This window comes from Poecilia mexicana, unplaced genomic scaffold, assembly GCF_051168715.1.
Source record: "Poecilia mexicana isolate PSO_F unplaced genomic scaffold, ASM5116871v1 scaffold_1, whole genome shotgun sequence".
Taxonomy (NCBI): Eukaryota; Metazoa; Chordata; class Actinopteri; order Cyprinodontiformes; family Poeciliidae; genus Poecilia; species Poecilia mexicana.
In genome coordinates, this window is record NW_028263370.1 from 23,696,121 (window position 1) to 23,719,249 (window position 23,129).

The window sequence follows — 23,129 nt, forward strand, 5'->3', positions numbered from 1 at the left end:
GAACAACTCAACCAGATTCATTCCTTCTGGTTCCAGATGTGGTGTTCTGGTTGCTTTGTTCCCATGAAGTTTGTAGTTTTCTCCCATCAGCAACAATGTTCTGTGCTTCACACCACACCACTCTCCAGTCTGTAGTTTGGTAGATGTAAGTCATAGTCAGTTGGAAGATCACTGTTAGCTGGTTTGCTGCTTTTCCTGTCTTTTTGCTTGTATCTCATCCATGTTCCTTTGGCCCTCTCACTGCTTAGACTCATTCTTTTTAAACAATTAAACCTCATGGCTTTTCACATTTATCTGGTTCTATCAAAACGGAAGCAGTTGGCTGCACTTATTTCATGGTGCTTGGAAGTTTATAGTTTTTTATAAATTCAGTTGTTTCTTATTCCTACTTTTTATCAAGTCTTTGAAAACAATGACTTGCTACAGCATTTAACTCAGTGGAGCTGTGGTGGCAGCTCTGTCTGTTACTGAAAGATCCCTGAACTGAATCCAGGAGTGGGTTTGTCTGGAAGACTTGTTTCTGGATTGCCTTGTCATGTCCTCAGAGTTTCCCCCCAGAACAAAAACAATGAGACAATTTAGAAACATCTGCAGCCCAGTGTGCAGCTCTATCTCTGACCCCGTTCCACCACATGACTCTTCGGTTCACCGGATCAGATCAGGGTTATGTTTTTGGTACATCAGTGAGTTCCTGCACTTCGGGCTCGGTTCTGCTGCAGGGTTGTTAGGTAAGAACTCATTTCCTTTCTCTCTGTTTGACTCTTTTTCTGAGGACAAACCACTGAGTTGTTTCTGCTTGGCCTTGACTCTGACAACCACCTGACGATGCTTTCATCTTTACACCTTTGATGAATGTTGATGAGGTCTTTTGTATGCTCCCTTTTCAATGATGAGCATGGATATGCAGCCTCTCTTCTCCCTTGCTATACACTCTGTTTAGCTTCTGTCTGCTTCGGGGTGATGTGCTTTGTTTGTACGATTTTTGAGAAAGTGAAATGATTTAGTTGGAGTTTTTAGTCTTTGAAGTAGATGGCTTTTTTTCCTCTGTCTCCCCAGAGCATGGTCAACCGTGTTGTACAACAGCTCTGAATTGTTCTGCTTTATTGGCAGCCATCTGGCAAAACCTCACAAACATTCCCTAATGCAATTTCTGCCTGCCTTTTATTCCAATCATTTGATGTTCACACACTGCAGTGCACCACGTCGCATCTCTGTTTGGCTTTTTAAATTGGTACAAATGGCAACAAATGAAAACCTCTCCTTTGTGGAAGCTGGGAGATGGCGTTTCTGACCTGAAAAGAGGTTGAGAGAAGCATCCTTCGCGTCTTTTCTAATCGATTATTGTCCCACTTGGGTATAAGTGTCGGCTTGATGCTCACAGACCGAGTATGAGTTCTGCATTAAAGCGAGGCGGATGTTACACACTGAGTCAGATTTGCCTTAATCTCTTTTACTGATTGTCACCAAATTATTTTGAGCTCCTATCTTTTACAACGAGCCCAAAACAGACGTTTTTTCAGCAAAAAACTGCTTGTCTCATCAGAAATGGAAGCGGGTCCGTCTTTGCTCAGAGTGCTTTGGTGTTGAACAGAAAATGCTTTAAAAGAAAAACTCTCATTCATGCTGAAGTTTTATTAAGATGCGTCTCTGGGACTTTCATTCTTTATGAAGAGTGGAAGGAGCTCAGAGTGAAAAGGCGTCTGAGGAAACCGACTCCTGGGGAAACGACCACTGGAACACGTGTCGATGACAACCCCCCACTGACAAACGCAGCGTGCATAAATGTGGCAATCACGTGTTAATTATGTGAGGGAGCATCTTCCTGTCCTCTCAGGGACATACAGGCACAAACACAATTGTTTCCCACACATTAAAAAACCTTTCTGCTAACCACATTGCATAAAATATCAGCCCTCTTACCAATTTTAATTATTCTAAGGTCAGTTTTCAACTTATAATTTATCAAGACACCCATGAAAACCAATTGGGAACTTAACCCTAACCCAGATTACTGCCAACCCAAAAGAACCTGTCTGGCAACATGAAGTAGGCTTAGAAGGTCATGGAAAGCAACACATCATGCTCCAATCCAGGAAGATGACAAACAAAGTAATGAGTAATTTAAATAAAAATAATTCTATTTTATGTTTAAATGACGTTAAAAATGTCACAACGTTTCATGTTAAAAGTATAAAACATAAACTACCATGTTGGAAAATGTGTCATTACATCAATCCAAATTACACCCAGACATAAACCCAGTTATGTAATTCCTTCATGTTGAGCTTTGTATCTAGTGAATTTGAAAATGTTAAAATGTTATAGACCAATATTTGACGAAACATCAATTAATAGCAGGCAAAAAAAAAAAAGCCGCTACGCGAAAAGGCTGAAATAAGAAAAGGCTTCAGATGGTTAAAATTTGCATGAAAGTTGTGAACTTTGTAGCCTGGCTGTTGCCTTCTTTAGCAATTCTGCTCAATTCTCATTTCCCTTGAATGCTCCGTCTGGTATTTCTCTTATTGAGCTTGATTTCTCTAGTTGAATTTCAACTGGGCCAGTCAGCGAACAGAAGAAGTTGTGAATGATGATTTGTTAATGGTTAATGGTAAACACTCAAATCATAATGTCAATTCCTACAATCTCTTCATATTTGGTGTTTTTGTTCTTACATAAATTATTGCTAAATGAAAATGTATGTAATTTCTTTGCTAAATGAAAGAACTACTTCTTCTCACTCCTGCTGTCAAGCTGATCTTTATGTACCACCAGGCAAAAAAAAAAAAAAGTACACAAGCCATAGTATCACCAATACTTATTAATCTACAGTGTGTCCTCTGTTGTGGTGGAAAGGAAGTTTGCTGATACAATAAATGAAACGTTATTGTCTGAGAGGCTTTTTTCATCTCAGATTTGTTCCAAAAAGTGGGACCAGGCTTCTGTTAGAAGGTCTGGAAATCTTTGTCCACATGGTTTCAGTTAGCATAAGCAGCCATTATTGTTCTTACTTTAACTTTTGAAACTGCAACGTCTAAGAGTTAAATACGGGCTTTTTGTCCAATATGCCCACCGTGGACGAAGTGGATTATGTCTTTCCAATGCAGTGCTTCAGTAGAAAGCACTGTAGGAAAATGAAACAATTTTTCACACCATCACATACTTTAACATATATAAGCAATAACTATGGCTACTTAAGAAAGATTAGTGTTTAGAAATTACCAAAGCAAACATGTATTTATGTTAGGAACCTCCAAAGAGAAACCAGACAAAGAAATCATTCCATTATTTCTATTTTTATCTTATAAGCCTGTTTTTTTCCAGGCAGTCGTGCTATTAAGTCTTTAGAGAAGCAGGGCAGAGCAGAACAAAATATGGATAATCCTCTGTTCATTTGACGAATGCTTGAGAGCAGAGCTCAGGTCAAATTGAACCCGTCAGTCCCTGAAGACTTGATGTGATTAGAGGGACAAGGTCAGGCTGAATTTGGCTGGAAAAACACTCTGAGCCTGAATCAAAGACTTTCAGTTAATCTTAATTTAATTGTGCAGCGTTTAATTGTGTTTGTCAAACTGAAGCTGCTGGGTGACATCGATCGAGAAGTCATGCAAATCTGCATACACAATTTAGATAAAACATAAATGGGGTGTTTTCCAATGAACAGCAAAAGAATAATCACCACATCATGTTTTTTTAAGTATTCTTTAGGATTCAGATACATACACACATTTTTTCCTTCTTTACAGATTATTTAGTCTCTGTGGTTTTGTTAAAACCTTATACTACATGGCTTGTTGGAAGCCATTAGCAGGAGTGTGCAGCACCTGCTCATCTGGATGCTGGGGAATGAACAGATCAGCAGCCGAAGGAATAAAACATTTCCATGGCATCGCATCAGTGAGGCATCAAAAGGTTGTTTTAATGGCCTCCTCCTCCACCAACAACACTAAAAGAAAAATTAAATTAAATTAAATCATTCTTCATTTTTGTTCTGGTTTGAACTAAACATTGCGATGCATACCAGCTTAAATCAAAAGAAATGGTGCAAAATAAAGTGAAAAGGATTTTTGTTTGAGGAAATTGGCCTTTAGCTTAAAGCCAGGTAAATATTATGTTCACCTTCAGATCTCGACCTAAATCTTTTTTTGTTTTGTTTTTAATTTTTTTAAAAGTCCGAGAGCTTCAGATGTACTGGAGTAAATGAACCAGACGGGTCGTAGCAAACGGATGTCAGACAGTTAAATGGAGCTGCTGCATTTCAAGCTGTCCAACACGTACTGGGTTGATTACAAACGCATGGATACATTTTTAAAAAGTTTTGATTGAAATGAACTGGTTGGTAATTGAACACAATTTTGGAAGTACAAGGGGTCCAACTGACACACCGCACAGTCATCAGCGTAAGAAGAAAATGTGTGAAAGGCGTCATAGAGACAACAAAACTTGACCAACTGCATCGAGCAGCCTCTGCACACGGTGCATAGCTTTTAAATAAATCATTTTTAAAATAAATTCATTGATGTGCTAGTATAGTTTTTGATTTATAGTTGTGGAGATTCCATAGTAAATATAACATAGATAAAATATTCTGTCAGATGGTTGTTGAAATGTGTCAAAGAACCAAAATCAGTTCAAAAAGTAAGTTAGCTAATTATAAAATTCTCAGTTTACTTTCTTTTCGCTATCCTCAGAAATAAAAGATAGAGGTTCTGGAATAACTTTGATCATGTAGATATATTATAGTGTGTTTTGGTATTTATGATGCTGTCCAGTGAAAACCAAGGTTATCTTTTATTCAATTAATTACATTTTCTGTTAGTTCATTTTATTTGAAAGTGCACAGAAACAAGCAGACGGCTGCTGATGTAGTTTGGGTAGGCGTTGCCTTGGCACAGATCTGAGAGTCTCAGGTGAAGAATTTCTCAGAGAAAGTAAAACTGATTGGTTTGATTCAGCACCTGTAAATCCATGTCTGTCTCAAAACTTTCTGCAAGAGCTTTATAAGTGAAAGTTTTCACTCAGAGGATCAGATGTAAAATGTGTAGTTCTCAGCTCACACTCCAGCCTAACATTGTTACTCCCCATCCCACTTTAATGTAATGTGGAAATGATGCTGCCTCTGTGTGGCTCATTACGGTGCTTTGTAATCACTGCAGATATCGTTCCCTCTGAAGGAGCGACACCTCGTTACGGCCTCTTTGAAAGCCTGTTTCCCTCTGAAGGAGCACAAACAGCAGGGTTTGACAAAAACAGGAATCATCTTAGCTTTCCGCATAGCAATGTGAGTCAGTCTGCAAATCCAAACAGGAGTTTTGCCACAGCGGTGGGCGGCAGCTTCTGTCCCCACTGAGAAGATTCCCCGGGCACGACACCCACAGAGGAAGACAAGCCTGTGAGCAGGTCTGCAGATGCTGAAATGTGGTACTTGAAGGCAGATTTGGTTGTTACCGATGATGGATTCATGTGGAGTTTCCAGGGACTGGGCTGGCTAACAGGCTCATTCCCACTGTTAAATTATTAAAACCCGAGGGTTCTGGAACATCCACATGTTTTTGCACTCGTCATATTTTATTTCATAGTAGTCATCAGGAGAGAATTAATTATTTACAGTGTCAGGTCCCCAGAGCTGTTTGAATGGTTCATTTTAGTGGGAGCTGTGGATGATTGGTTAACCCTCTCTTATTTCACTGCCACGGATTTACTCCCCTGACAAGCTGCATGTACACAACCAAACTAACATTTATCCTGTTTGTTCTCTTCCTTTGGGTGTGATATTCTGTTCTTTTTCATCAATATGGTGACATTACAGAAAGTAGCATCAGTTTGTTTGACACACAGCTTCTTGGATTATTTTCACAGTTTTCTGCTTCTCATTGTTTTTTCTCTTTGTTCTGTTCAGATCTACAGACTACGGATCAACATACGAGAGAATGAACGACAAAATCGGGTCCAAGGCCGTCCTCAGTTACCTTTACGTTTGCCCAACCAATAAAAGGAAGGTGGGAATTTTCTTATATCTTTGTAACCTGTAAACAGAAATGTCCATCCATTGACTCCTGCTCAGCTCTGTTGCTGTGCAGCAAGAAGGTCCTGGGTTCAAATCTCTGTATGGATTTTGCATGTTGTCTCTGACCATGTGTGGGTTCACTCTGAGACCAATTAACCTGACAGTCGAAAACATGACTTTTAGGTTAATTGGGTTCATTAAGTTGCTGGTAGGTGTGAGTGTGTGAATGGTTGTTTGTCCTGTGTGTGTGTCTGTTGCTCTGTGATGAACTGGAGATCTTCAAGCTTGCTTTGGAAACAGCAGCTAGTAGCATGTCTAGTAGCATTTCGTTGAGGTATTTCCAGTTTCTCAACATGCATTTTACCTCAAAGAGTTTAGATAGGTTCAACAAAAAAACAAAAACAAAAAAAATAAAAATCAGCAATAGATGAATTTTCCAAAAATACTTTGGAGTTACCCTTCACACTTCATTCAGCTGACTAACAAAGCTCAGCAACAGGTTGGGGAAGGACGAGCGCCAGAGCTACACACAGTGGTAAAACCTCTGCCAGCGCTGCGGCCAACTCCAACTGAAGCAAAGGTGGCTGCAGGTACGACTGGTGTCGAAATGAGATCCATACATCACTGGGTCAGTTATTTTCAGCCGCAAAGCAATATGAGCTTCTGCATAAAATACAGAAACAGACAGTTCAGAAGATGGTCTTTAGTTAATAGTTTATCTGCAGCCAGCTGCATTTGTTCTTTCTGTTACGAAAAACTGTCAGAAAACAAAATTAGTTGGCAAACTCTGCAGAGGAGAAAAGTGAGTTATTTCCTTTATTTTTGAATCAACCTGCTGAAACTGAATTTTAACAATTTCAGCCTGGAAATAAATAAGACAAGGGGAATCACGAGTTCTCCCAGCTGCCAACCATCTGCCGATGCCTTTAATTTGCCTCCCAGTTCTGTCAATCACTTTTCATTTCTTCTGACACTCTCTGAATTTTGTTCATCGATCTGCACATGGTTTGCATTCCACTTTCCACCATCTGCCTCGGTTTTCTGCTCGTCTAATGACAAACACAACAAAATACTTCTGAATCTGCATGGTTAAAAATGGAAGACTTCAGCAGACAGCTTCGCTCTTAGCAGAAGGTTTTCCACACTGATGCTCCCAAAATTGTTGCTGTGAATTACAAATCCCTGCACTTTCTTTGTGCTCTGCTTCTCCGGCTGCAGTAAATCACTTTTAATCAGATTCAGTTGAAAACTACTTTATTTATTCCAAAGGGAAATTAAATGTTGTAACTCACATCAGTCAAGTATCTTCAGAAAGTCTTTGTGGGTGAGGCTGGGGCTAGAAAAGATCTCCAGTAGCAGCCAGTCTTGCAACTAACCTGAACAGACCTCTGACTAAAGACGGCTTCTGTAAAACAGTCACATGACTGTTATGACCCGCCAACAGCTCAACATCTGGCCAGCAGAGATGATATTCCACAGTAACATGTCCCAGATGACACCATCAGTTGTTGGCAAACTGCTAATCCACCTCCTTTGCTTTTGTCATTCCTTTTAAAATCTCTTTCTAGTCATATGGGCAGAGAAATGTTGGAGTAGGGGATATGGTCATTATGATGGTTTGAACTTCTTCCTTCTCTTTGCTCCTGGTCTGCATCCACCAAGCCTCCTTTTCAACCCTTCTGAAGTATTTTTTGAGCTCCCAGTAGTGAGGACAGTACCTTGTTGCCATGGTTACTCATCATAACTGTCCAAAAGCAAACGTTCAGCAGCAAATATCCTTTCCAGTTGCATCCAAAACCAGAGGGAATAACTGTCCAAACATTCAACATGTCAACCAAAAATGAGCAAAATCAGAAGAACCCAAGCTGCTCCAACATGCTGCCACCATGAGCAAACCACACGTCACAGACTGGACCTTGTGATATTCAGCCAAAAACTGTTGATGGTGGATTTTTTCACTGCGTTGTTCCCATCAACCCACAGTCCTACCTGGTAACCAGCCACTGGATGCATGAAGTGGGAAAATTCACACGATAACATTTTCTACAAAAATGAGCCACTTGGCTCATCTCTCAAAACTCCCAACTGTCTCCTTAAATGAGAGCACTTAGCACTCCTCTGCAGGTAGGAAATCAATTTCTCATGAGTGCAATCCAATTTAATCCAAAAAGAAAATAATAGTTTTAAAAATATAAACCCAACCCTGAAAAAATGGGATGGATGCAGAAAAGGAAAGGGAATGTTTTCTTCATTTATTTGACTGTGTAATAATAAATTCATCTGCATATTGCACCAAAATATTTTAAGTGCATTTATTCAGTGAAAAGCAAAAATCCAACATGTATTAAAAGCACTGATGCTGCAGTTATTGATGTCTGTAACACAACTGATCATTTTAACAGTTGGATCCCATCACTCCTGGCTCCAGACGGACCAATCTGGAGAAGTTGCAGACAATGCTCTGCTGCTGTTTGTGTGTCTTTTCATTAGCTTCCTCTGTGGTGTTATCATTTTGTGACTGTTGACTCCCATTGTTGAACAGCTTTAAACTCGATCCATCGACGGCGTCAACTGTCACATTACCGATCAGTAGCATAAACAGCCACACAGACAAAAACTGGATTTCAGCACAAAAGTAGGAATCTGGCATCAGTAGATGCTGTGTGAATGAAGAATGATTCTACGATTCAGATGGGCAGAAAATGAATGCAGATTTCAGATTTTCATGTGGAAAACATTTACAGAGCTGTCAGTTTCCTTGCGTGGGAATCCAGATAAAATGCACTGGTTTGTGGTTGTTAGGTGACAAAATATGTAAAATAAACTCATGACTTGGTAGAGGCTGGCCTTCCTGCTCAGAAACGGGTTGGATGAAGCTGAAGCTGCGCGGTGCCAGCAGACTAATAGAGAAGAAGGCGTGACTCGTTGGCTTGTTGACTTGTTAGAAGTGGTTTGGGTCCTCGGGTTCATCAGCATCACTCCTCCAAGGCCGATCCAAGGTGTTGACCCTGACTGTGTTTGCATGTTGTCGGAGTTAATGGGATCCTGTGAAGAGCAGAGACGCATCGTGGCGAGGGACAGATCACAGCCGGCACTGATTACTCTTCGTGACTCACTCACTCCTGCATTTTCATGCAGAGAAAATGTAATTCCACATGAAGGCCGTGGCAGGAACGCGCTCCCCCAGGTTCTCTCTGCAGGAGATGTGACGCGCAGCCCTTCAGACGGCTTATATGGCATGAGATAAAGTTTATCCACGACTCAAGAGGGAAAATTAACAAATGAAATCCCATCATTTCCGCCATAGTTTCCAGGAGAACTATTTTTACTTCCTGTCTGCTGCTGTTAGTGAGTCATGGCAGCCAGGAACCTGTAGTAATGCTGATGATGGTTGTCCTCTGGCTCTTCATTGCCTCTCTGTGCTTTATCTCAGGCCTAATTATTTCGATTTACCATCCTGGAGATGGATGAAAGTTGCCCATTGCTGGCTGCAGCCCTTTGTTGGCTCCTCGTTTGAGGGGCCTTCTTTAGCATCGGCCTGTTCTATAAAAAGAGCGTCTGTAGCTAATCACTCACTGAAACCTATAATCGTCCTCTGCTCCCACCCCAGCTGTATATGCACTTATATTGAAATATTTTGGCCTCACTTACGTTGCCGCTGTTACAATCCCCAGAGATGCGGTAAAGATTTGAGCGATAGTGACGACATTTAGCAGAAGGCCTCAGCGGTGAACTCTTCAGCTGCATCGTGTCGTCTTTTCTTCATGCTCTCTCTGCAGTTAATTGAACGGCTGCTCAACGGGGCTTTAAAAAAATTAAAGACATGCACAGTTAAGATGCCACGGAGGAAGAACGGCAGTGAAAACATGATAGCTAAATGTGGGTGATTAAGGCCTGATCCGTGCCTAATGAGCATACTGTGAAGACAACTGTGTTTCCAAAGCTCCCGTGGAAGACAGCCTAAGCTCGATTGATCCGCCGTGATTCATTTGCTGCAGGGTGTCTCTTTCCCTCCGTCTCTGATCCATACCTCCACTTAACTTGCCATCTGACAACTATCCGCTTCTATCTCGGCGCTGCAGCTTATGCACAGCTCGACACCAGGCTGATAAAACACAAAGGTTATCCCCAGCAACCTTTATCGATTCCGTATTGTTACCCTCCTCACTCGGCCCGCTCCCTCGTTAAGGCTGAGTGGAGGCTGTGAGGGAAATCTTAATCAGACTTTGATGATGCCATTGGTCACTGTGAGTTTGGGGATGAATAATTATTGTTTACTTAAGCAGGAAAGGGAAAGGCCCTGCCATTACAGTACCTTGCAATAATATACTCAAGCTTTTATTCATTTTCTTAGTTTCTCAGGTGTTAAAAAGGGGCATGACGATACATTCTGGCCTTAATGTTTAACCCAACCTGATCGACCACTTGATCAGTTCCATGCATACTTTTCACATTAAGGTCAATATTAGAACGATAAATCTGAAATGTGATGTTTCCACTTATGCTAATACTCCTAAAAACAAACCCAGTGTGACCAGTTGTCATGAAAGCATCACCTGTTGAAGTTGAAAATCCTACTGGGAATATTGGAGCTTGCCTAGCAACCCTGACTTTGGCATAACTTGTAGTTGGAAAGTTACCAAGTGGAATCTGATGTTATTTTCTCTACAAGCTCAATGGTGGGAGGATCTGCTACGTTACGCGTTTAGTTGTGTACTCCACTGATCTGGCTATTTTGGAAAAGTGGCTGGAGACCCCATTAATGAACCTGCTGCTGTCTGATATTATGCAAGATTCCTGGACTCTTCCTTTGTCCAGCTACACTAACATTAGATTCCAGACCTCAGTCTAATTGGGAAGGAGTGATAACTGCTCAGACAAAACCAAAAGTCAACTTCTTGGCCTACTAGCAGAGCATTGTGTGGATTTAAACCATTTTTTCGCATCACCTTGAATCCACTTTGCCCATAATAAAGCATGGTGGTGGCAGCATCATGCTCACAGAAACTTAAAGTCAGAAGAAAGACCAGTATTTATGTAAAGTACTGGCCAGTGGGAGCTGAATACAAATGTACATCACACGTCTTAGACTCTGACATTTTGAAATGGAGTCGTTTCCTTCTTTTCTTACTGAGATGCTTTTCTGTCACATTAAAACCTGGAAAAATGCAGTCAAGTTTGTGTTTGCAGCTTTGAAAACAGGCTTATAATCACAGAGGTGACAGACAATTTTTAACAAACATGAGGTGTGAATTTGGAAAATAATGTTTTCACACTTGTTGCTAAATGAGTAATGCAAATGTAAGAATATTGTCCAGCAGCTGCTCCGTGTGATGAAACAGAAAACCATTTAGAGCTCAAAGACTGAAGCGAAAGCTGGAGATGAAAGCTCAGCAGATGGAGGTTAGGGAGCAGGACGAAGACTTCCAGTTCAAGGCTTCAGCACAGAGCAGCAGTTCATTTTAATACAATCTTTTTAGATTACATGCACACATTTAAATGCCTTTTTTTTCTTTTCACCATTAACTTCTGATGGTTGGTTCTCAAAGTGAGCCTCTTACAGCCACATTATCGAATATGATTACAGCTTAAAAGCTGGAAATTACATCTGATAAGCTCCAGAGAGGCTCGCAGATATCAGCAGCATTGGCGCTGCGCTGTGACAGGTAATGAATGGAAAGATCGGCGAGCCCACGCCAATGAGAAAGCCAGATTGAGAAAGTGCTGCCTGTTTATTGGTGCTTAATGAAAAACAATTTATCTAAATCACCACCAGGGAGAGTTCCTGCTTACAGCTCTGGAAGGAGGGCTGGCTTTTCTGTCAGTGACAAATGTGCTGCTGTTCTTCCAATTCCACTGGAATTGACGAGAGAAAACACAGCTATTTGGACCCCAGCGCTGCCCGCTGGTCCACCGCGCGCTCATGCAACATGCATGGTTGGTGGAGGTTTGAGGAGCAGAGCAGCTCCAGCCTGCAGGACAGGCGCTGGCTATTGGGCAACACATGTGGACAATAACTGTTAATATGCAGAAACCCACTGAGGATTCTGGGCTGCATGTTGGTGGATTAAACCCGTTTGAGGCCGTAACTGGAAAAACAAACAGCTGCAGACACCAAACCACAAAGGAACAGCCTAGTGTGAACAGCTACTGGTAAATGGAGAACAGAATCGATGTGACTGAACTCATCCAGAGCAAAGACAAGGTGGAGTTTTATTTTAAAAGTCAAAAAGTGACAAAGATGGCCTTTTTTCTAAACGTCAGCGTCCACGTTTCCAAAGAAGCTCCATGAATGATCAGGGCTTCCTGAACCGGATGAAGGCTGAAGGAGTGGAACCACATTTGGCTCCAATCTGATTGTTAAATCTCAGATTAAAAACATCAAGTGTCTTTGTTGTTGAGCTCATTTGTCTATTCAAGAATTTATTAGCAAAAGGGAATATAATTAAAAATATTGATTTTTGTTTAAAATTCAATTTATGGTGTTTAATTAGAGAATCTGCAATTAACTCAATTAAAACATTTAATCGTTCCACCATTAAAAATATGATTTTCATAGTCATGCTCTGCTTTGTGTCGGTCAGCCACCAAACGTCCTGATTCAGCTGCAACCTCATGAAATCTGTCAACACGTAGAAACATAAATGTTCCTTTTTCATGTGAACTGATGTAAATCCCCTCCTGCCTTTTAGCTCACGCTGTAAAACAAAGAAAGCAAACTAATAGAGCCCCTCATTCAAGATAATGCATCAGCTTCACTACGGCGCTGCTGAATAAAATACGGTGATTACGGCTACTTTGAGGAGCTTCCTGTAATTCAAGGCAAAATTCCAGTGAGCATTTAATCTGCTTCCAGAAAGACTAAATGTTATTAGCTGAAAGATATATGCGGTAAAAGTTCCTCTCCTTATTGAATTCTGTTGGAACCGTGACGGCTCCCGCAGAAACAGTTCAAGCATGAAATTACGGCTTCTAACCCCCCGCTGAGCTGCTGAAGCTGGAATTAGAATTGTACTGGAAGAGGAAATGCTAACAAATGACATTGTGTGGTGCAAACTGATAAAGACAGTAAGTTATTGTGTGTTTAGGTTCAGTCATGCCTGCTAAATCACTCATTAGAAGCAGCTCCTCTCGGCTGCAGCTGGAGCAGAGGAAGGTTTCTGAAGGAGGCTTCCACCTGTGTGTCGTCGTTTCCTTTTTATTTTTCCCTCCTTGTTGTTTTGGACAGATATGATGATGAGTTTTGACCTCTGAAAGCACAGAAGGCTCCACAGAGGAGCTTCAGCAAAGCTGTTTGCCAAACGTAAACCTGCAATGTGCCAAATTGGCGAAACATTTTAGGCCCAACCCCGCTCCTGCTTCTAACGTCTTATTTCTGTCTCCTCTCATCTCCTCATCTCTCTCTGTTCCTTCCTCTGTGTTTTCCTCTCTTCATCCTCCCTGCTCTCAGATTATGGTCCTGACTGATCCGGAGTTTGAGAGCAGCGTGCTCATCAGCACTGATGAGGGAGCCAGTTTCCAGAAGTACCGGCTCTCCTTCTTCGTCCTGAGCCTTTTATTCCACCCCACACAGGAGGACTGGGCCTTGGCCTACAGCCACGACCAGAAGGTGAGACTCTTCACGTCAGATCTGCTCATTTAAAGAGCTCCAGTTCACAATCAACATTATTATAGACTACTTTACAGCCTATTTAAAGGAGATCCAACTCATTTGTGTTACATTCCAGCTCCGTTGCAAAGCAACGATGGAGTATTTATTGGTTCTGTTTGTTTGGTCTTCAGTTACGTTCTACAGGGAAAATGCTGCATTTAGGAGGGAAAAAACCTTCATTTTACATCTTACAAACAATACTTTTTATGTAACTGAGCATAAAACTGGACAAGAAATAAAACTGAAAACTTTGAAACAATATTTTTTATTCATATAGTGAATTAAACCAAAATGTGCATGAAGAAAAAAATACAATTTATTAAATATTTTATCTAATTATGAAATACTTTGTTGCTGTGTTGGGTTGGATTAATATTGGGTCTTTATATATTAATTTTATTTTTCATCATTTTTAATCAATACTTAATTTTGACCACACAAATGCCTTTTATCTCTGCTTTGATGTTTTTATTTGGTTTTTAGTTCCTGAAAGTTTCATGTATTTCAGATGATGATGATGATGATGATGATTTGAGGGTCAGTTAGCTTCAGCATCTATTTTCATTAGAGTACATTCCTCTGATAATTCCTGAAAACTTTTACTGTTTCTTGTCTTTTGTTGAATTAACACAAATTCAGGGAATTTTAAATTCATTTTTTCAGTTTGTTAAAGCAGATTTGTGAATTTTTGCTGTCCTTCTGGTGTCTTTGGAGTCTTTAGGTCCAAGTAGCCTGTTCACTCAGGCCATGACAATCATTTCATCAGCAGGATTTTCACAGCCACAGTTTGATTTGCATCTATAAATGAAATGATTGGATTCTGTGGTGAAGTTTACTGGATCTACTCAGAAAAATGCTTCAGAATCTCAGTCAGTGGATTCAGATCATCGGTTCATCCAGACAAAAGAAAAGCTTCAGTAGGTTGTTTTCAGTTATTCCAGGAGAAGTGTCCCTTCCACCTGTGGCCATGATGGTGTCACCTTCACTGGTCTTTGTGTCTCTGCATGAAGCCCGGCACGCCGTCCTCACGCAGAGCTCTGAGATTGTCCCAGTAAATGTCGGCCATTAAGGTCAGTGACACTGATCTGGGAGCCGAGCGGTCGCTCCACAGGAGGGAGACGGTCGGCGAACAGCAGCGGTTCAGTCAATCCTGTCAGCAGCTCACATCTGAAAAGGTTGTCACTGCGTGAGGGACAGGGACTGGGACAGGAACTGGAACAGGGACAGGAACTGGGACAGGGACTGGGACTGGGACAGGGACAGGGACAGGAACTGGGACAGGGACTGGGACAGGGACTGGGACAGGAACTGGGACAGGGACTGGGACAGGGACAGGGACTGGGACAGGGACTGGAACAGGGACTGGAACAGGGACTGGGACAGGGACAGGAACTGGGACAGGGACTGGAACAGGGACAGGAACTGGAACAGGGACTGGAACAGGGACTGGGATAGGGACAGGAACTGGGACAGGGACTGGGACAGGAACTGGGACAGGGACTGGGACAGGGACTGGGACAGGGACAGGGACTGGGACTGGAACAGGGACTGGGACAGGGACAGGGACTGGGACTGGAACAGGGACTGGGACTGGAACAGGGACTGGGACTGGAACAGGGACTGGAACAGGGACTGGGACAGGGACAGGGACTGGGACTGGAACAGGGACTGGAACAGGAACAGGGACTGGAACAGGGACTGGGACTGGAACAGGGACTGGAACAGGAACAGGGACTGGAACAGGGACTGGGACTGGAACAGGGACTGGGACTGGAACAGGGACTGGGACAGGGACAGGGACTGGGACTGGAACAGGGACTGGAACAGGGACTGGGACTGGAACAGGGACTGGAACAGGAACAGGGACTGGAACAGGGACAGGGACTGAAACTGGCGCCGTGTCATTGCAGGGGGGGTCGCAGGAAGCCGTCTGGTTGAAAAAAAAAAACAAAATATGAACACTGTATGCGCTGGGTTTTTACCTTAGAATGGCCAACTCTCTGTTATTCCTATGTCAATTTGATACAGTAGAGGCTTCCACACTTCCCATATTTGTGTCCTCTGTCACTTTTATCAGCAGTTAAAACTGTTTAATCCGTTGTTAACATGCTGTAACCTGTTTTTCCGAGCTGCCTTTAAACGCAACATGAGCGTTACGACGCTTGCGCTGGGTTTCCACCTGTGAAGGAGACCTGCTGCTGCTGGGCGGAGCTACGTAGGTTTATGTTAGAATCACGGCAGCAAACCAGCAAAACGCAAAGAACTTTTCACAGTTTTTCCCTCCAAACTAACCGACTGAGTTGAGTAAAGCTGTTGGATGCAGGTAATGTTAGCTAAAAGATGACTAGCTAATGTTAGCTAAAAGATGACTAGCTAATGTTAGCTAAAAGATGACTAGCTAATGTTAGCTAAAAGATGACTAGCTAATGTTAGCTAAAAGATGACTAGCTAATGTTAGCTAAAAGATGACTAACTAACATCAATACAGAACCTTAAGCTTAACAAGTACCTTGTAGGCTACCGATGTTGGTGTCTATTTTCAGCTACGTACATTCATTTTGCCCCCAACAAAGTCGATGCCCCCCCCCCCCCCGTCACACATCGTTTCAACCAGACAGCCATTTGTAATCCATAGGGGGGGCGCAGAAAAAGTTTGGGAACCACTGCTTTAAAGTTTGACAGAAATGTGCAAGGATGTTAATTTATACCCAATTACAGCAGAACCTTTTAACACCATTTGGTTTTTTCTAGAAATTGACAACCAGCTTGTGCAATAAGACTAATAAAGATATGAGGACACATTCACACACTTTAAACAATTTTGACACATTTGTTAATAAATATTTCATTTTAAATGTAGGAATGAAAAAGGAACCAAATGTAGAAGTTCTTGTGCTGCAGAATCAGTCTACACTACCTGACAATAAACTTCATTTTTTCTCATGTTTTTTATTCATAGTCCAACTAAATCTAAAAAAAGTGTTGCATGTATTTGTATTCGGCTCATAACTCCATAGTTTCTAGCAGCTTTTTACATTTAAAAAACTGAAACTTTTGGCTTTCCTTCCTCTGCAGTTTTTTGGCCCACCAAAAAAACACCAAAAATCCTGAATCCTGTCGTGGAGGATAAGTAAAAACATCAGGGAACCTCAAGAATCTGCAGCACTGTGATAATATTAACATGAACAAACAAGCTAGGAAATTCATCTGAAGTTAAAGTAAAGGGAGAGTTGAAAGGGCAGCGCCTTCAGTCAGAGTTCTGGGCAAAGCATGAAATCACTGAAAGTCCTTAGCAGTCAGCAGCATCTCCTAATTCTGAAGCAGTGTGTTCTAATGTTAATTAAAAACAGCCCTCAGCTGGTTACATTATGCATAAGAGCTGCAGCCTGCAGAAAATATGAGGTTCTGCCACCTTGCCCATGAAATAGACTCACAAGATCAATGATGGTAACGGCTATTGATCTCAGTGATTAAATACGCGGCAGCCGTGCAGGCGGGAAATACATCAAGCAGCCGAGGAGAAAGTTCAAGAAGGCTCCGCCGGCTGAGAGCTGGATGGAGCAGCTCAACATTAATGAGGTGGACAGTGATAACAGGTATTATGAGGCTAATGGTTTATGTGGCTTTAATTTGCATCCTTACAGCCAAAGTTGGCGCCCGAAGCAAAAGGCTCCGGCGTGATTTTCACCTCCGCCGGACTCATTTTCACTCCCATCCTGAGTGTGTCATCCACACGCCACGGTTTCCTCCTCGGGGCTGTTGTCGCAAATATGTTCTTTGTCTGCTAGTTAATAGGGATTTGCTCAGATATTATTGGTGGCTTAATTCGACCTGATTTCCCTCACAGCCTCGGCGTTTCGTCTTGACTGTCGAGCCGGCAGCAAGGAGCTACAATATGCTCATTTTCAGCTGATAGTTTTCAGACGAGGTCACTTTGAATCTAATCAGCTGGAAGTTGGTGTTTAAGTCGACCGGCGCCCTCGGGAGCAAACTTAAAGAGACATCAGGATTCATGTGGAGACAAATAGGCTCGACTGAAGTGTTTGTTGTGTTTCTTGATTCTTTTAAAATGACTTCTCTTTTTAAATTACCATCTGGGTGAGTCCACTCGTCAAGTAAATGGAGATATTTTTAGATTTGAAAACTCTAGGTGACCTTTGGAGTCCCTCATCTCGGCTGTGAACGGTTTGTGAAGACAATTACTCATGGACATAGTCTCACGTTGGCTTCTGTTGCTGTTCCTGCTGCCAACAGACTGAGTTATGCAAACAGGCCGATGCAGAGAGATGGTGACAGGAAGAAATTCTTTCATTTTTAACCATTTTTATGTCTGTTGTAACATAAAACTGCGGAACTACTTTACCTTAAATAAGTCATTCAGTCATTTTCGTTATCAAAGAGTTATCTGAATAATTACATCTGAACACTTTTCATCCTAAAGCAGTCGAGCAGATTTGTGTGTTTCTTGGTTTACGTAATTGTTTATTAATCTAATAAAAGAATTATGTCCATTTTTAGCAACCAAGTGTCTACAGTCACCCTCAGAAATCTCTACATCCCTGTTAATATGATGGGATTTCATCTTTTTAAAATATGTCATGATAAATCCTTTTTCCTTCACTTGTCAGACTCTCCATCCCTGAACTCTTGATCTTCATCCATTGTCTCATGTTCCTGATGTTTCTGTCATTTGGGCTGGTTGCATCAATCACATCGGCTGCCCAATGTCCAGAATGTTAGTCGGCCGGTTGGTCAGTCGGCCGGTTGGTCAGTCGGTCGGTTGGTCGGTCAGTCGGCCGGTTGGTCAATCAGTTGGTCGGTTGGTCGGTCAGTCGGCCGGTTGGTCAATCAGTTGGTCGGTTGGTCAGTCGGTTGGACGGTCGGTCGGTTGGACGGTCGGTCGGTCAGTCGGCCGGTTGGTCAATCAGTTGGTCGGTTGGTCGGTCGGTTGGACGGTCGGTTGGACGGTCGGTTGGTCAGTCGGTCGGTCGGACGGTCGGTTGGTCAGTCGGTTGGTCAGTCGGTTGGTCAGTCGGTCGGTCGGTTGGTTGGTCGGTTGGACGGTCGGTTGGTCGGTCGGTTGGCCAGTCGGCCGGTCAGTCAGTCGGTCGGTCGGTCGGTCAGTTGGTCGGTTGGTCAGTCGGCCGGTTGGTCAGTCGGTCGGTTGGTCGGTCAGTCGGCCGGTTGGTCAATCAGTTGGTCGGTTGGTCGGTCGGTTGGACGGTCGGTCGGTTGGACGGTCAGTCGGTCGGTCGGTCGGACGGTCGGTCGGTCAGTCGGCCGGTTGGTCAGTCAGTTGGTCGGTTGGTCGGTTGGTCAGTCGGTCGGTTGGTCAGTCGGTCGGTGGATCGGTTGGTCAGTCGGCCGGTTGGTCGGTCGGTCAGTTGGTCAGTCGGCCGGTGGGTCAGTTGGTCGGTCAGTCGGTTGATCAGTTGGTCGGTCGGTCGGTTGGTCAGTCGGCCGGTGGGTCAGTTGGTCGGTCAGTCGGTTGATCAGTTGGTCGGTCAGTCGGTCGGTCAGTCGGCCAGTTGGTCATTACCATTTTGTTTGTGTCTGGAAGTCCAGCATTATGTTAGATCAGTGATTTCTGGTTACCCGTCTTCAGATAAAATGAGATTTTTAGTCGATGTGTATGAAAGTACAAATAGTGTTGAAGAGCTGTCAGTTTTGATCCAAAAAAAGTTTTGACTGATCTAAGGGAGCCAGAAAGGAAGGAGCTTGAAAAACAACACAGGGTTACAAAAAAAATGTTTTTTTGAAAATAGTTTATCTTTTGATAACTGATTTATTACAAACATCCACTACTGAATCCAAAAATAACATCCATTTCTATCAATCAGGTCACGTTTTTATGCTAAATTCATTTTTAAATCCGAGTTTTTTGTTTAATTGGATTATTATGGATAATTAAATTTTTTGATTTTTAGTAATATTTCTCATCCGAATTAGATTTTTAAGATATCAATTGTTTTCTAACAATTTATTGATGAAATGTTACAAACATCTGTTACTGTAAATGTAGCAGTCCACATTGATTAATTAATTAATGTTATGGACATGTGGAGTGCATGTTACCGTCATCATTGTTCCAAATTTAGGGCTTGAACTTCCGTTTTGTGGAAACCCGAGAATGCTCAGCGACAGAGATGTCTCTCTTCAGAGTCCAACAGTAATCAGCCATCATGACTGCATCCCAGCGTCCCTGATATCTGGTCTCCATTTCTTTTATGTCCTGATGAAAACTCTCGCCCTGCTCGTCGCTCATTGATCCCAGATTCTCCGGAAACCGATCCATATGTGAGAATAAGTAATGCATTTTGATGCTCATGTTGCATCCGAGGTTTCTGAAAGCAGTCAGCATATTGGTGACAAGTTCTGCGTAGTTGCTGGCCTTGGTATTGCCAAGAAAGTTCTTCACGACCAAAACAAAAGCCTTCCACGCTTCCAGTTCCATTCCATTCATTGATTTTTTGAAATCTGAGTCTCTGATAAGCTGACGGATTTGAGGGCCGTCAAAGATGCCAGCTTTCAACTTCTCTATGGTCAATTCTGGAAAAGCCTGGCACAAGTAAGTGAAGCAGCCACCATTCTTGTCCAGAGCTTTAGTGAACTGTTTGATCAAGCCGAGCTTGATGTGCAGCAGTGGGAAGAGGATCCTGTCTCTGTCCACCAGAGGGTTGTTGATGACGTTCTTTACTCTACAAGGCACCAATTCCTCCCGCACAGGCCAGTTCCTCCTCGTGTAATGCTGATCTCTGTCCCTGCTGTCCCACATGCACAGAAAGCATGGGTACTTCGTGAACCTGGACTGCTGTCCTAACAAAAGGTTAACCATTTTCAGGTCAACACAAATGAACCACTCATGCTGATCATAACAAATTTTCTCCAGCACATACTTCACAGCTTCATACTTGTCCTTTAGTGTAGTCGAGTGAGCGAGGGGTACAGAGGCAACCAGGTTGCCGTTGTGCAGCAGAACACATTTCAGCGATCGCTTGGAGCTATCAATAAACAGTCTCCAATCTTTGGGTTCGTATTGTGGCACTCCAAGCATACGCAGAAGCTGCGCAACATCTGCACAGTACACCAAGTCCTTCTCTTCAGAGAAAAAGCGGAGGTACTCTTGATGCCTGTTGCGATAGAAGGTGATGCGAGCACTGTCAGAGAGGAGGTTCTTTTCCTTCAATCTGGATGCCAACAGTTCGGCTAAGGATTTTGACAAGCCGAGATCACGAACTAGATCATTCAGCTCATTTTGGGAAAAGGATGTGGAGCATCACTGTCAAAAACCACTTTTTCTTTGTCTTCTTCTTCAACACTGGTGGAATCTTCGTCACTATTATCAGGAAGTTCTCCAAAGACAGGTACTGGAATTTCATCACAATGAGCTACAGGACGACGTGCTGATTGAAGATCAGGATACTTTAGGCTGCTCCGGTTCTTTCTGTTGATCCCAGTAACATCAATGCCACAGAAGTAGCAGTCACTGCAGTGGTTTGTTGGCTCCCTCCAGACCATCGGAATTCCAAATTTCAGACAACTCTTGTTGCCCTTTGTCCACTGATGCAGATACTCGGTGCTTGCTTTGCATACCATGTGTGGCGCCCAAGCTTTGTCCTGATCTCCAAGTTTCATCAAAATAAGCATGGTAAGCACGCTTTATGAAACTTGACTGGATTCCTGTTAGGCACAAGGGGTGTATTCGCTGCAGATGTAACAGAATACGTCAGGTTTATTTTTCCAAGATCTTCTGGCTGAAGCCATTTCGTTTTTAGGCAATATAGAGGCTTTTCACTTTACTCTTACTAAAATGCTATGACCGGAAGCGAATTAAGGAAATGACGTTTCGCAATTGATGACATCACCCATTAACTTGTAGTCTGAATAAGTAAGTCATTTCATTTCTAGAACGTGATATAAATACAATTTAAATGAAATAAAAAATGCATCTAAACAGAATCGTAAAAAATCAAGATTTGCCTATGGCTCAAAAAGTTGACCTGATGGAGCAAAACGAATGTGATTTTTGGGTTCAGCTCATTGAAATACTACTAAGTCACCTGAAAAAACTTAGACAATTTTTTTTGTGTTGACCAGTGAATCAGTTCTGTGGGGTGAAAGGTCAAATCTAAGGTGTTTGAAGTTGGAAAAGCTTCTGATTTCCTCAGATATTTAATAAACTCTCACACCCTTAAGCTTTTTTTGTTGAAAGGCTTCACAGCTACGGGATTTAAAGGATACGTCAGAGGGGTGTCTCCACACGCCTGAACAAACTTGAGACAAGCTGTGACTCTTTAATGGACTGCAACATGATTAACTCATCCAATAATTACATTCTACACGAGTGCCGTCCTGTACACTGTAATCAAATGTTGTCTATAATCAGTTTTTATTTCCCTGTGAAATGTGGATTTCCAACCTTTGACAGAACAGATTCTTCTCTGTGCTGCTATTCGTCAGCGATAATTATTATCTCTGGTAGCTCTATTGTTTTTCTTTGGCTGCTATTAAGATTCAGAAAGATAAAGCTATTTACTGTTGCACCTCCATGAAGTGGCAGAGCTTGCAGAGACAGATGCTGCGTCTTGCAGCTTGTATGATTTATTGTCCTTCTCCGGTAAATGCAGCCTCATAAAAACCCTGTAGATACATTAAACATAAAGCTTTCTGGATGTCGTTTGGTTAGAGGACTGCATGTTTTCATCAGCTACACCTGCAGCACACCTGCAGGGTCATTTTAGTCACTGGAAGACAAGCTGGCAAGTTGATTCTGGGCGGAAATATGCTGTAAAGCTTCTAATTTATCATTTTGTGCAGCAAAAATATAGAAAACATATTGTATCATCATTTTCCACTGTGTTCAGGCTAATAGCTCACGATTGTTGCAGCAGAGACTTGACAATGTGTTTGGAGTGACAAACTTGATCGCCAGTGCATAACAAGAAGATGATAAAGTCTCCAACCCAAAGACTGTCCATCACCAAACGCACGGCCTTACAGCTTTCTTTAAGAAGCTCAGTCAGTTCAACACCATTAGAAACCAGAGCTTAAAATAGAAAATTGTGTTGTAACTCTGGTTTCTTGAGCAAACACTGTAAAATGGCTCCTGGTGATCCGTGACTTTCTTCACGCCTTCCCAGATCACTGCATGACCGGTGGCTCTGCAGCTTTTATCCTTCAGGCATGTTCTGCTGACTCTCAGCCAGCCATTTCATTCAAAGGTTAATTTTTTCCCCTGCTATAAGAATCGAGTACAGAAATATTATTTTCTGCATGTTCTTCATGTTCTATTCTAGTATTCTCTCTTTCACTCTGTTGCACCGTTACAAAGCTGGAGCTTCACATGTTGTTCATCTGCAGCAACTTTAGCTGTTATATGTTGTTTCTCGTTCATTTAGCTCAGACACTTCTTAAAAGTTAGGAAACTGTAACTTGCTGATGGAAATGCTAAATCACTGTGGTGAGTCCGGTCAG

The 23,129-nt window shown here is 42.3% G+C and overlaps 1 protein-coding gene across 1 annotated transcript in view; it reads left to right on the forward strand.

Moving 5' to 3' along the window:
- Positions 1-23,129, forward strand: part of sorcs3a (sortilin related VPS10 domain containing receptor 3a) — a 216,761-nt gene that overhangs the window by 105,964 nt on the left and 87,668 nt on the right. Inside the window, exons 3-4 of the mRNA XM_088006703.1 lie at positions 5,897-5,996; positions 13,455-13,613. Of these exons, the coding sequence (XP_087862829.1) occupies positions 5,897-5,996; positions 13,455-13,613 (259 nt within the window). The remainder of the gene's footprint in view (positions 1-5,896; positions 5,997-13,454; positions 13,614-23,129) is intronic.